This window comes from Zootoca vivipara, unplaced genomic scaffold, assembly GCF_965207765.1.
Source record: "Zootoca vivipara unplaced genomic scaffold, rZooViv2.hap1.1 HAP1_SCAFFOLD_30, whole genome shotgun sequence".
NCBI classification, from domain to species: Eukaryota; Metazoa; Chordata; class Lepidosauria; order Squamata; family Lacertidae; genus Zootoca; species Zootoca vivipara.
Genome location: NW_028291076.1, coordinates 23,945 through 38,457, shown reverse-complemented (window position 1 = coordinate 38,457; position 14,513 = coordinate 23,945). Strand labels below are relative to the sequence as shown.

At 43.9% G+C, this 14,513-nt stretch overlaps 1 protein-coding gene across 1 annotated transcript in view; it reads left to right on the top strand.

Annotated features, from left to right (window-relative positions):
• LOC118078892 (ATP-binding cassette sub-family A member 2) overlaps positions 1 to 14,513 on the top strand; it is a 76,897-nt gene that overhangs the window by 47,264 nt on the left and 15,120 nt on the right. The window contains exons 12-18 of the mRNA XM_088660189.1: positions 535 to 640; positions 2,393 to 2,504; positions 4,511 to 4,571; positions 5,904 to 6,051; positions 8,507 to 8,630; positions 10,083 to 10,215; positions 13,573 to 13,690. Of these exons, the coding sequence (XP_088516315.1) occupies positions 535 to 640; positions 2,393 to 2,504; positions 4,511 to 4,571; positions 5,904 to 6,051; positions 8,507 to 8,630; positions 10,083 to 10,215; positions 13,573 to 13,690 (802 nt within the window). The remainder of the gene's footprint in view (positions 1 to 534; positions 641 to 2,392; positions 2,505 to 4,510; positions 4,572 to 5,903; positions 6,052 to 8,506; positions 8,631 to 10,082; positions 10,216 to 13,572; positions 13,691 to 14,513) is intronic.

The following is a 14,513-nucleotide window of genomic DNA, read 5'->3' as shown; positions in this document are numbered from 1 at the left end:
CAGCAAATCCCACTGCCGAACAGCTCTTACTGTCAGGAAGGTCTTCCTAATATTGAGGTGGAATCTTCTTTCTTGAAGTTTGAATCCATTGCTCCATGTCCACTTCTCTGGAGCAGCAGAAAACAATCTTTCACCCTCCTCCATATGACATCCTTTCATATATTTGAACATGACTCTCATATCACCCCTTAACCTTCTCTTCTCCAGGCTAAACATACCCAGCTCCCTAAGCCGTTCCTCATAAGGCATCGTTTCCAGGCCTTTGACCATTTTGGGTGCCCTCTTCTGGACACGTTCCAGCTTGTCAGTATCCTTCTTGAAAGTCCCGCCAGTTTCGTCTGCCCTCAGCTGGCTCCTCACCTCCCTGCCTTTTTACAACTAGCCAAAGGCTCATTTTGGCCCTGACTCTGCCACTTTTGACCCTACCAGTCCCAACGGGTCACGTGGCCCCGCTCTGCCTCAGTTTTGCAAAATGTAAACCCTTTGTGCTGAGGCGAGCTCTGCATTTCTGCTCTGTCGTCCGTTCTCGCGCAGGTACGGAGCGGTGACCTTTGGCAACCTCCTGAAGTCCATCCCGGCGTCCTTTGGGGCCAAAGCTCCTCCCATGGTGCAGAAGATTGCTGTCCGGAGAGCCGCCCAGGTATTTGCTTTTTAAAATATTTCCGTAGCCTGCCCTTCATCGATACAGATACTCGATAATGTAGCAGACACCGCCATTTAAAAAACAAAACAGCGGCAGCCAGCAGAGCAGGCTAAACGTCGGACCAAAGGTAGGGGACCCTAGTTAAACTTCTGCATAGCTGCCAAGTATCCCGTTTCCGCCGGGAAAACCCCGTTTTTTCCCTACCGTTTCCCGGCGGTCTCCCGTTTGGTCGTTAATCCCGATATTCTCCCTTAAATCGGCTTCTGACGGCGGCCATTTTCCCGGTGCAGCTATGCCCTTCCGCGCATGACCGGAAACACGTAAAAGCGACTTCCGGCGCCGGCACCGCCATTTTCTGGTGCCCGTGGAAGGGCAAAGGGCCGCCGGCGCCGGTAGTCGCTTTTACGTGTTTCCGGTCATGCGCGGAAGCGACTTCCGGCGCTGGCGCCGCCATTTTCTGGTGCCCATAGAAGGGCAAAGAGCGAACGGAAGTTGCGTTTACGCATTTCCGGTCATGCGCGGAAGCAACTTCCGGTTTTCGCGCGCGCTGCCGATCCCGGATCTTTCCGTCCAGGACTTGGCAGGTATGATACTTCCGTTTCATTTTGATCAGAATAGAGATCCATCTTCGGTATAGTAGAGAAGGATCTTGAGCCAGAACAACTTTTGCCAACCGGGTGCCCCCCCCCCGAGGTTTTGGGCTATAACCCCCAGGCAGCGCAGCCATGCTGGAGTAGCAATACAGCTTTGCTTGTTGGAGGGTGATGATGGGAATTGTAGTCCAAAGGCTCTGGAGGCCATCAGGTTGGAAAAGGCTGTAGTAGAGCTGGGATGGTTTGGGTTTCAATCTCAGATCAGCCATGAAGCTTGTTTGGGTTTAAATCCCAGCCATGAAGCTAATTGGGAGGCTTTTTGCATAACCTAGGGACCCAGGTGGCGCTGTGGGTTAAACCACTGAGCCTAGGGCTTGCTGATCAGAAGGTCGGCGGTTCGAATCCCTGCGACGGGGTGAGCTCCCGTCGCTCGGTCCCAGCTCCTGCCAACCTAGCAGTTCGAAAGCACGTCAAAATGCAAGTAGATAAATAGGAGCCGCTACAGCGGGAAGGTAAACAGCATTTCCGTGCGCTGCTCTGGTTCGCCAGAAGCGGCTTTGTCATGCCGGCCACATGACCTGGAAGCTGTACGCCGGCTCCCTCGGCCAATAATGCGAGATGAGCGCGCAACCCCAGAGTCGGCCACGACTGGACCTAATGGTCAGGGGTCCCTTTACCTTTACCTTTACCCCGCCGGATTGCTGCGTAGATAAAATGTGCCTCGCTGTCTGTGAGCTCCTGTTAACAGACGAGCAGCCTTGCTCAGAAATAATAATAATAATAATAATAATAATAATAATAATAATAATAATTTATTATTGATACCCCGCCCATCTGGCTGGGTTTCCCCAGCCACTCTGGGTGGCTGACAACAGAAAAATGAAATCAAACAATGAAACATTAAAAAGCCTCCCTGAACAGGGCTGCCTTCCGATGTCTTCTAAAAATCTGGTAGCTGTTTTTCTCTTTGACATCTGTTGGGAGGGCGTTCCACAGGGCGGGCGCCACCACCGAGAAGGCCCTCTGCCTGGTTCCCTGCAACTTGGCATCTCGCAACGAGGGAACCACCAGGAGGCCCTCGGTGCCGGACCTCCGTGTCCGGGCAGAACGATGGGGGGTGGAGCATTCCTCTCTCCCCCATGCCTCTCTTTGCCAGGTTTATTACAACAACAAGGGCTACCACAGCATGCCTACCTACCTCAACACCCTCAACAATGCCATTCTCCGTGCCAACCTGCCCAAGACCAGGGGGAATCCTGCTGCCTATGGTGAGCCAGTCAGCCCTTGTGTGTTGAAATTGGGGAGCAGGTTGAAAGGCAGAAGATAACTCAGGACTGTATCTAAACTTCTGGACCTAGCTAGATTTCGCTTTTTTTGTTGATTTCCCTAACACTGTGATGGTGAAAGTCTGTTTCATATTTTAGGAGGCCTCTTGCGAGTGTGTGAGTGTGCCGCCTCTCTGATCCTTACATGGGTTTTGGATGGTCCGCCTGTGGAAGATGCTCTTTGATCAGAAAGATGTTGAAAAGAAAACAGATTTGGCTGGCATGCCTATCTGTGTTATAATAAAATCCATACTGGTTTCAAAAGTCATATATTTAGAGGTTCAATCTTGGAAGTATGGAACCGTAATAAAGCTCTACTAGAAAGGGAAACACCATGGTGGGTTGCCCCCTTAAACGTCCTAGCTATACGAAAAGTGAACATGGAAAGGAAAGGAATTACGTATGGGGATATTGTTGTAAAAACGAAAGATGATTTCAAATTAAAAATTTATGACCAGATTAAGGATAAATTCGCCGGATGGCTACAATATTATCAAGTTAATGATTTATTTAATAAGGATAGAAGAGAAATTGGTTTTGAGGGGAAAAAGTCGAAATTTCAAATTGAATTATTGGAAAATAGTCAAAAATTATTATCAAAAATGTACAATTTGTTACTGGATTGGATGAGTTGACAAAGGATTGTATGATCAAATGGGCGAGAGATTTCGGGCACAATATACCCACTGATAACTGGACAAAACTATGGAAAGAACATCTAAATTTTACGGCATGTACTACACTCAAAGAAAATGTAATGAAGTTAGCACACCGTTGGTACCTAACACCAGTAAAATTATCCAAAATGTATAGAAATCAAAATAAATGGTGTTGGAAATGTGAAACATCGGTGGGAGAATTTTACCACATGTGGTGGGAGTGCAAAAAGGTTTTAAAAAATTGGGATTTGGTTTACAATGAATTAAAGAAAATTCTGAGATACACCTTTCCCAAAAAGCCGGAGGCTTTTTTGTTGGGATTTCTAGACAAAGAAATAGCAAAAACTGACCAAAATTTCTTTTTGTACGCCACTACGTCGGCGAGAATTCTAATAGCCCAGAAATGGAAAACTAAGGAAATGCCATCAATTAACGAGTGGCATTCGAAACTTTTGGAATATATGGAAATGGCCATACTCACCAATAGAATCCGGGAACAGGATGAAGGAGAACTCAAATTGCAATGGAGTAAATTTGTTGAATATGCTAAAATCAATTATAAAGGTATGAAAACGTTAGTGGTAATAACATAACTCTCACAATGATACATATGTAATGAATTAAACAATACGATATGAGATTGAAATAATTTACCCTTTGCTGGAAGGAAGGACGTCGTGCTGTTGATCTTGAGGTACATATTGTTTTCTGTTCTGATATACCAATTTTGTTGGGAAATCAATAAAAATGAACCATGTTCAAATATATAAAAGGATGTCATATAGAGGAGGGAGAAAGGTTGTTTTCTGCTGCTCCAGAGAAGCGGACACGGAGCAATGGATTCAAACTACAAGAAAGAAAATTCCACCTCAACATTAGGAAGAACTTCCTGACAGTAAGAGCTGTTCGGCAGTGGAATTTGCTGCCAAGGAGTGTGGTGGAATCTCCTTCTTTGGAGGTCTTTAAGCAGAGGCTTGACAGGCCATCTGTCAGGAATGCTTTAGTGGTGTTTCCTGCTTGGCAGGGGGTTGGACTGGATGGCCCTCGGGGTCTCTTCCAACTCTATGATTCTATGATTCTATGAGTGTCTTGCTTGGAGCCTGGTGCCTCCCAACCCCAAATGTTTTGGACCACAGATCCCATCAGCCCCCAGCCAGAATTTCCTGGTTGGAGCTGATTGGAATTGTAGTCCAAGACAGATTGGAGACGGCTGGTTTTGGCCGCAGCTTCTTGCCTTTCTGGAGCGCAAAGCAGTTCACCCGTCCCTGTTCTTCTCCTCATCTACTCCAGGTATCACTCTGACCAACCACCCAATGAACAAGACCAGCGCCAGCCTCTCGCTGGATTACCTGTAGGTATCCATTTATTTACCTTTGCTTCCAATTTCAAAATGAAACCGGGAGTGGGTTTGGTTCTTTGAATTGAGATCGTGCTACACGCTTTTTCTTTCCTTTTAAGAAAGAGAGAATAATGATTTTATCATTTATAGCCTTTCCGACTGGTTGGGTTTCCCCAGCAGAATAATATAAACAGATGGGTAAGGGGGAGAGCTGCATAGCTGCCAAGTTATCCCTTTTTTACAGGGATTTTCCCTTATGCTGAATAGGCTTCCTCGCGAGAAAAGCGAAAACTTGGCAGCTATGGAGACCTGGCAGAGTTGCCTTCATCCCCTCCTTTGTCTATATTCTGTCTTGGGCCCAGTCTTATTCAACATCTTTATCAATGACTCGGATGATGGGCTTGAGGGCATCCTGAGCAAGTTTGCAGACGACACCAAATTGGGAGGGGTGGCTAATACCCCAGAGGACAGGATCACACTTCCGAATGACCTTAACAGATTAGACAACTGGGCCAAAGCAAACAAGGTGAATTTTAACAAGGAGAAATGTAAGGGCAAAAAAAAAATGAAAGGCACAAATACAGGATGGGGGACACCTGCCTTGAGAGCAGTACATGTGAAAAGGATCTAGGAGTCTTGGTAGACCACAAACTTGACATGAGTCAACAGTGTGATGCAGCAGCTCAAAAAGCCAATGCAGTTCTGGGCTGCATCAAGAGGAGTATAGCATCTAGATCTAGGGAAGTAATAGTACCACTGTATTCTGCTCTGGTCAGACCTCACCTGGAGTACTGTGTCCAGTTCTGGGCACCACAGTTCAAGCAGGATACTGATAAGCTGGAACGTGTCCAGAAGAGGGCAACCAAAATGGTCAAAGGCCTGGAAACGATGCCTTATGAGGAACGGCTTAGGGAGCTGGGTATGGTTAGCCTGGAGAAGAGAAGGGTAAGGGGTGGTATGATAGCCATGTTCAAATATATGAAAGGATGTCATATGGAGGAGGGAGAAAGATTGTTTTCTGCTGCTCCAGAGAAGCGGACACGGAGCAATGGATTCAAACTACAAGAAAGAAGATTCCACCTCAACATTAGGAAGAACTTCCTGACAGTCAGAGCTGTTCGGCAGTGGGTTTTGCTGCCAAGGAGTGTGGTGGAGTCTCCTTCTTTGGAGGTCTTTAAGCAGAGGCTTGACAGGCATATGTCAGGAATGCTTTGATGGTGTTTCCTGCTTGGCAGGGGGTTGGACTGGATGGCCCTTGTGGTCTCTTCCAACTCTATGATTCTATGATTCTAAAAGCACCACCTCTCAATTTGCCTCTTAATGCTCTCTCTCTTTCCACTCTAGCTGGTCCATCACCCCCATCATGTACCCAGCATCCTTCTGGTTTGAGGTGCCCAGTTCCGCTTACGTCTTCCTGATCGTCATCAACCTGTTCATTGGCATCACCGCCACCGTGGCCACATTCCTGCTGCAGCTTTTTGAGCACGACAAGGTGAGCGGGACTTGGGCGAAAGGCGGTAGAAAAGTTCTATATAGGACAGCTGTTTAGTTCGGCACATAGCTGCCAAGTTTTCCCTTTTCTCGCGAGGAAGCCTATTCAGCATAAGGGAAAATCCCTTTAAAAAAGGGAGAACTTGGCAGCTATGGTTAGGCACGCAACGGCGGCCGGCAGACTACTTGTCGCAGTTAATTGGAAAAGTGAAAGAATACCAAAAAAAAAAAAAGGAAGAATGGGTAGAAAAGGTAATAACATATCAAAACCTATCAATCAAAGCGGGCAGGCAAAAAGGTATAAAAGAGAGCAGTTTAGAAAAAAAATTGGGGACCACCTAAGATTCCACCTCAACATTAGGAAGAACTTCCTGACAGTCAGAGCTGTTCGGCAGTGGGATTTGCTGCCAAGGAGTGTGGTGGAATCTCCTTCTTTGGAGGTCTTTAAGCAGAGGCTTGACAGGCATATGTCAGGAATGCTTTGATGGTGTTTCCTGCTCGGCAGGGGGTTGGACTGGATGGCCCTTGGGGTCTCTTCCAACTCTAGGATTCTATGATTCTATGAACTTCCTGACAGTAAGAGCTGTTCGACAGTGGAATTTGCTACCAAGGAGTGTGGTGGAGTCTCCTTCTTTGGAGGTCTTTAAGCAGAGGCTTGACAGGCATATGTCAAGAATGCTTTGATGGTGTTTCCTGCTTGGCAGGGGGTTGGACTGGATGGCCCTTGGGGTCTCTTCCAACTCTAGGATTCTATGATTCTATGACCGCTAAAACAATACCAAAAAAGACAGATAGAAAAAACAAACCTTTTGGCAGATATAGAAAAGACACAAAATTAAAAGATATCTAGGGAAGTATAGGAAAATAGGCGTGCACATATAAATTGATCAAGAATAACAATAGACCAAGGTACACGGTGATTGGAAGTCGTTTTTTTTTTTTATGTAGGGGAGGGACGAGGGACAGGGGGTTTATTGAGAATTGGAATTTTCCTTTTTCCCTTTTTTGTCTTTGTTGATGTCAAGAATATAATTTAGAATGAATGATTAATTATTATTTTTTATATATGATTTGAGTATGATTTGAATTTGATTTATTACGATTTGATTCGGTTTGATATTATTTGACGAACGTATGTGCTGTGTTTATTTTGTGTTATGTTGATTTTGAGTTACGTTGATTTTGTGTTATGTTGATTTTGTAGGTGTTTTTAAATGAAATAAAGTTTATATTTATAAAAAAGTTATAGCCTTGGCTCTCCCGTGAGGCTGCCTTGGGGAGAGCCATTTTGAGCAGGGAAACTCTGATACTTGCTCTTCATTTGTAAGAAATTGATCTTTTAATGCAGACTTTGAAACTCCCTTCCTGCTGGCATTGGGCAAGCAACTTCATTTGCCCTTTGGCACCCGCTAAAAACGTTTTTCTTTAGGGAAGCCAACCCAGATATGTAAAACATTGCTTGACGTGCGTTTAGTCTGGTTCCACTTTAACTTTTTAAAAGTTTTAAATACAGTATATTCCTGCGTATAAGACTACTTTTTAACCCAGGGAAATATTCTCAAAAGTCGGGGGTCGTCTGATACGCCGGGTCGTATCTCTTATACATTGAGTACTGTATATCCCAAACTCTATATTTTAACTGGAAAAGTTGGGGGTCATCTTATTCGCCCAGTCGTCTTATACGCCGGAATATACGGTAGTTCTTTTTAACTCTTTTTACTGGTCATTTTGTTCCTCTGTCCTGCTTGTGCGTTTTACGAAATGAATAAAAAGATAAAGAAATTATGGCGGGTGGCTTTAAAAGTTTTTTTTTAAAAAATATATGCTTTTTATTGATTTTGCAACTATGTACAATAACAAATCATATGAAAACGAAGAAAAAGCTATTCCATACAAAAAAAAGAAAAAGAAACCACAGGTATCCATTTATAACTTACATTTCTCAAATAAAGTATCCTTTCATACAAATTGTCAACCTGGGCTTGTGTCTCAAATTATTGCATTTTTCTTCCTGTTCTTTTGTTTTCATCTTCACCTCATTTTCCCCCACTTGACTTCCTCCTCTCTCTCTTTTGGTTTTCTTTCCCAGTTGATTTCGTCCCATTATATATTCTACCAGATACCTTTTTTCATTTATTTTTCCACTTAATTAATTTTACGTCCTGGTTACATACCCTCTTGTTGCATTTTGTAATGGTAATCTACTAGTTTTTTTTTCTCCTTGGTCTTTCTTTATTTAAATTTTACAATAATCTTTCCTATAAATTATAAATTTTTCCCATTCTTTTTGAAACTTTTGTTGTTTTTGATCCCTGATTCTCTCCGTTAACCTCGCCAGCTCTGAGTATCCTATCAACTTCTCCCTCCAATCTTCTATCGTTGGCAGGTGGCTTTAAAAGTGAATTGTTTACGGATTAGATCTGACCCGGGGACCTTCTTATGTCTTCTTTCCGTAGGACCTGAAAGTGGTGAACAGCTACTTAAAAAGCTGCTTCCTGATTTTCCCAAACTACAACCTGGGCCATGGGTTGATGGAGATGGCCTACAATGAATACATCAACGAGTACTATGCGAAGATTGGTAAATTTCACCCTTTGCTTAGTTTTTTTATATGGATTAGCCCGGCCTTTGCCATAGTTAAAGGCTTGCCGAATGCACACCCAGAAAGGAAGCAGGACTGAATGTGGATCCCCTGGGGCTGGATCCTATTGTGTTTCCCTGAGCAAGGGGAGTAGCCTCTGAGCACACGCAAAGTGCCACTGTCTGTCCCTCTTATGAATACCTGCAGGCAGCTCTCATATACCTTGGTTTAAGCAACAGGACCCCTGTTGCTTTGAAGATTCCACCTCAACATTAGGAAGAACTTCCTGACAGTAAGAGCTGTTCGGCAGTGGAACTTGCTGCCAAGGAGTGTGGCGGAGTCTCCTTCTTTGGAGGTCTTGAAGCAGAGGCTTGACAGCCATCTGTCAAGAATGCTTTGATGGTGTTTCCTGCTTGGCAGGGGGTTGGACTGGATGGCCCTTGTGGTCTCTTCCAACTCTATGATTCTATGATTCTAATAAACCAAAAACTAATTATTTAACCAAACCAAACCAAAAACCCCTTATTTATCACAAAGTGCCCAGAGCTGTTGAGCTTTTGGGGGGGGTGCTGCTGACCAAAGTTTTGGAGGGTTTTTTTGGGGGTGCAAAAGTTACTTTGCTTTTGGGGCGGTGTGCTTTTGGGGGGGGGGGAAGAGAACAGAAATAAATGACAAATAATACCTTTGCTGGAACTAACACGCAGCACCGACATAGTCTGCCAAAGCGCCAAAAAAAAAACAGCACAGAACAGGTTAAAAAACGAACGCTGTTACACCCAATCATCGTCTGCCAAAGCGCCAGAAAAAAACAGCACAGAAGAAAGAGACCACAAGGGTCATCCAGTCCAACCCCCTGCCAAGCAGGAAACACCATCAAAGCATTCTTGACATATGGCTGTCAAGCCTCTGCTTAAAGACCTCCAAAGAAGGAGACTCCACCACACTCCTTGGCAGAAAATCCCACTGCCGAACAGCTCTGACTGTCAGGAAGTTCTTCCTAAAGTTGAGGTGGAATCTTCTTTCTTGAAGTTTGAATCCATTGCTCCGTGTCCGCTGGATTCAAACTTCAAGAAAGAAGATTCCACCTCAACATTAGGAAGAACTTCCTGACAGTAAGAGCTGTTCGGCAGTTGTTTTATTATTATTATTATTATTATTATTATTATTATTATTATTGGCTACTAGCCATTGAAAGCTTTCTCTACTTCCCCCCCAAATGGTCTTTTAAAGCCATCCAGGTGTTAGCTATGCACTGTGTGAAGAAGTCCTTCCTTTTATCCATCCTTTATAAGAAGTGGACCCATTGAATTGGTTGGGCGTGTTTTCAGTTGGCCTTGAGTAAAATCCAGTTGGGGGATAAACCAGTGCGTGTTACTTCTCCGATGATTGTGTCCAGCAAGAGGGAATTTTTCCAACCATTACCTCTGCTTTTGTGTGTCCCCTCACCTTAGGGCAATTTGACAAAATGAAGTCACCATTCGAGTGGGACATCGTGACCAGGGGCTTGGTTGCCATGACAATCGAAGGCTTTGTGGGCTTCTTCATCACCATCATGTGCCAGTATAATTTCTTCCGGAAACCACAGTAAGTATATGGGAGGGGGGGGCCCACTGGTGGCATCATCAATATGCCAAAGGTTCTTAATTTTTGTATTATGGGACATCAGCCATAACCTGTTTGGGTTTGTGCTAAGCAGGCAAACCACCTACAGTGGTACCTCGCGAGACGAATGCCCTGCAAGACGGGTTTTTCGCAAGACGATCTGATGGTGACTCGCAAGACGAGTTCGTTTTGCGAAAAATGCACCTTGCGAATCGCGGTTTCCCATAGGAATGCGTTGAAATTTAATTACAGTGGTGCCTCGCTTAACGAATGCCCTGCTTAACGAAATTTCCGCTTAACGAAATGATTTTTCGAGCGGAGGTTGCCTCGCTAGATGAATTCGTTTTGTGAAAAATTCGTCTAGTGAATCGCGGTTTCCCATAGGAATGCATTGAAATTCAATGGGCAAAAAAAATAATCAATGCATTCCTATGGGATTCGCTAGACGAATTTTTTGTTATAAGAAAAGACCCGTGGAACGAATTAAATTCGTCTAGCGAGGCACCACTGTAATGCGTTCCTATGGGCAAAAAAAAAAAGAAGAAATTTCAATGCATTCCTACGGGAAACTGCGATTCACAAAACGAATTGACTTGCGGCACAAATTAAATTCGTCTTGCGAGGCACCACTGTCTTGGGTTTCGTTACAGCTTAAACTCCTATCTTTGGGTCCAGCACCTTTCCAGACACCCAGTTAAGCAGAGTAAATGCACAGCAGCAAAATGTGTAGGAGCTTCCGAGTCAGACATGAAGCAATAATTCACAGAAGGCAACCCATTACAGACAGTAATACTATTATTATTTTTTTGTTTTCTTTTTTTCTTTTTTCTTTTTTCTTCTTTTCTTTCTTTTTTCCTCCTTTGTCGTTTCTTAATTTTTTGCGCATATGTATCTTTGTATTTTTGGATTGATGTGTTTTTCTTTTTTTGTAATTTTTGATTTTGTATGTTTGATTTTGTATTTTTAAAATTACCCGAATAAAGCTTTTTTTTAAAAAAAAAAAAATTTTAAAAAAAATACAGACAGGAATACTTTTATGTCAGTTTTTAAGCATAATGGTGATAAACTATGCAAACTTCTACTGGAGCCCCTGTAGATGTCAAATTTGAAGTTACAGGCCTTGCCCTAGAGAGCTTCTGGGCCCTCCCCTGCCTCTCTTATATCCTTCCCGTTCAAGAGACAGGGTGAGGCCGCTAAACAATATCCCAGTCCAGTCTAGGAGCTGTGCATTCGGGTGGGTCATAAAAAACTTTTTTTGGAAAATGCTTCCTCCCTCGATCTTATATCAGGCGTATGGTATAAACATAGTCAAATTTCAAATTTGGGACAAATCGGTTCATATTTAGACCCTGCTCCTACAGATTGAAATTTGGCCTCGCTACGAGCGATGAAAACATAGGAATTGGACTCATTTAGTCTCAGGATGTTAAATTGTGAACTAATCAACATAAATTTTAGGTTTTATGTAGAGCAATAATAGTTGCCTACTCTTATTTTCTGCAATATTTATTTCTTTAACATGTTGATAATTTACATGAAAAACCAATGGTTTTGAACAAATTATATGGAACAATCAAGCAAACGGTGTACTACACAAGTAAACATAAACATTAAACAATAAAACACCACTCATATTATGTGTTGCATCCAAACATCACATTATACTTAATTACTTAGGTATAAATTGTACTAAATGCTTACATGTTGTGTAATTAATAAAATTATGCCTTATGCAATATTATACATTGTACTTGTACGCCATATATGCTAAAAATATGCTTTTATGCCTTACACTAAACCTCTATTTTAGTAATTAGTAATTAAGTAATTGACAGTAAGAGCTGTTCGGCAGTGGGATTTGCTGCCAAGGAGTGTGGTGGAGTCTCCTTCTTTGGAGGTCTTTCAGCAGAGGCTTGACAGCCATATGTCCAGAATGCTTTGATGGTGTTTCCTGCTTGGCAGGGGGTTGGACTGGATGGCCCTTGCGGTCTCTTCCAACTCTAGGATTCTATGATTCTAAGTATAATGTGATGTTTTGGTGCAACACAAAATATGAGTGGTGTTTTATTGCTTAATATTTATGTTTATTAGTTCACCATTGAACATACTGAGAATAAATGAGTCAAATTCCGATGTTTTCATCACTCGTAGCGAGGCCAAATTTCAATCTGTAGGAGCAGGGTCTAAATATGAACCGATTTGTCCCCAATTTGAAATTTGACTATGTTTATACCATACGCCTGATATAAGATCGAGGGAGGAAACATTTTCCCAAAAAAGTTTTTTATGACCCAGCCTACTGTGCATGTGCAAAAACAGTTTTCACAACATTGACTTTGGCACCTGCAGTAAACCGTTCGGCATTCTGGCAGCTTCTGGGATTTTCACAAACTTGCTGTAACTTGTTGCTTCCGGGAATGAATGGATGACGCTCACCCCGACACTTATGTGGCATAATGGTTAGAGCAGGGTCCTGCCAGCTAGGGATGATGGGGTTTGTAGTCCGACAACAGCTGGGGCCACAAATTTGAGAAGCAATGTGTTAGAACAGAGCTTCTAGTTCAGGCATCCCCAAACTTCGGCCCTCCAGATGTTTTGGACTACAATTCCCATCTCCCCCGAACACTGGTCCTGTTAGATAGGGATCATGGGAATTGTAGGCCAAAACATCTGGAGGGCCGAAGTTTGGGGATGCCTGTTCTAGTTCCCACTCAGCCATGAAGCTCAATGGGTGAGCTTGGGCCAGTCACTGCCTCTCAGCCTAAGCTACCTTACAGGGTTGTTGTGATGATAAAATGGGAATAGGGAGAACCATGTTCACTGCCTGGAGCTGCTTGGAGAAAAAGATGGGATATCAATAGAATCCATTCATTAATTTTGCGTTTTTACGCGACCCTATCAAATTTCTTATTTCCCAAGCCAATACATGAAGCTGTCCTTTGAAATCTGTACTTCCGAAAACTTGGTGGTGTAGTTCTCTAACCTGAAAGGCCTACACAAATTGCAGGTGAAAATGTCCATATTAGGATAAGTGCATATGGCAATTGGCTAGATAAGGGTGCAAGAATACTCACCTGGAACCCCCTCCCCCCCCCGATTCACTGCTACTGGCAACTAACGTACCAACAGATTCGGTCAATGAGAAGAGCCTTATCCAGAGTTCTACTCCGTTTCTGCTTTTAGTTGCCGAAGGCACTCCAGCTCACGCTTGAAAGAGTGCCTTTCTCACTCCTCTGTCTCTCTCTCTTTCTCCGAAAGTGTCAGGAAACATTTTTCGCTGCCTTCATCCCCCTACCCCGAGGCCTCACTCCGCACCCTGTTCCCTTTCCTCCCATCCAGACGCCTTCCTGTGTCGAGCAAACCTGTGGAGGACGATGTGGACGTAGGGAATGAGCGCCACCGAGTCTTGCGGGGAGATGCTGACAACGACATGCTGAAGATCGAGAACCTCACCAAGGTAGGGGGGGGGGACGGGACGCCTTTCCTCCGAACCTGTCGGGGGCTGTGGCGAGGGTTGGCTTCCAGGATCAGAGAGGGATTTAATTGGGCAGGAGTTTCCGTAACGTGAAAGGATCAAATTCCACAAGCAGCAAACAGTGACGCAGTGGGAGTTGCTGCCAAGGAGTGTGGTGGAGTCTCCTTCTTTGGAGGTCTTTAAGCAGAGGCTTGACAGGCGTATGTCAAGAATGCTTTGATGGTGTTTCCTGCTTGGCAGGGGGTTGGACTGGATGGCCCTTGTGGTCTCTTCCGGCTCTATGATTCTATGATTAGGAAGAACTTCCTGACAGTAAGAGCTGTTCGGCAGTGGAATTTGCTGCCAAGGAGTGTGGTGGAGTCTCTCTTCTTTGAATGGCTTTAAAAGAGGATTAGGCAAATTCAGAGGAGAAAGTTATCAGTGGCTGTTAGCCGTGATGGCTATGTTCTGCCTCTGTGATTGTAGGCAGGAGTGATTCTGAAAACTCACCGGAAGGGAGAGTTTTGAGAAGTTGTGAACTGTGGGCGAGGTCACCCGGTAAAGGCCCCCAGACGTTTCGCGGTCTATGGACCCAGTACCTCCCTCGCCTATATTCTTCCTTGCTTCCACCAACCAGTAAGTCTGCGTACTGGTACACAAATATTGGATTCCAGTCAGGTGAAAGGTAAACCAAACAATTAAGTTTATTGAGACGATGATCTTACAAGCATATAAATTCTTCGCGGTTTCTCAGGTACTTTGGCTTAAAGTTAACCTTTAGCACTAGTTCCTCCCTTTGCCTCCCTGACCGAAGTTCCCTTCTTAT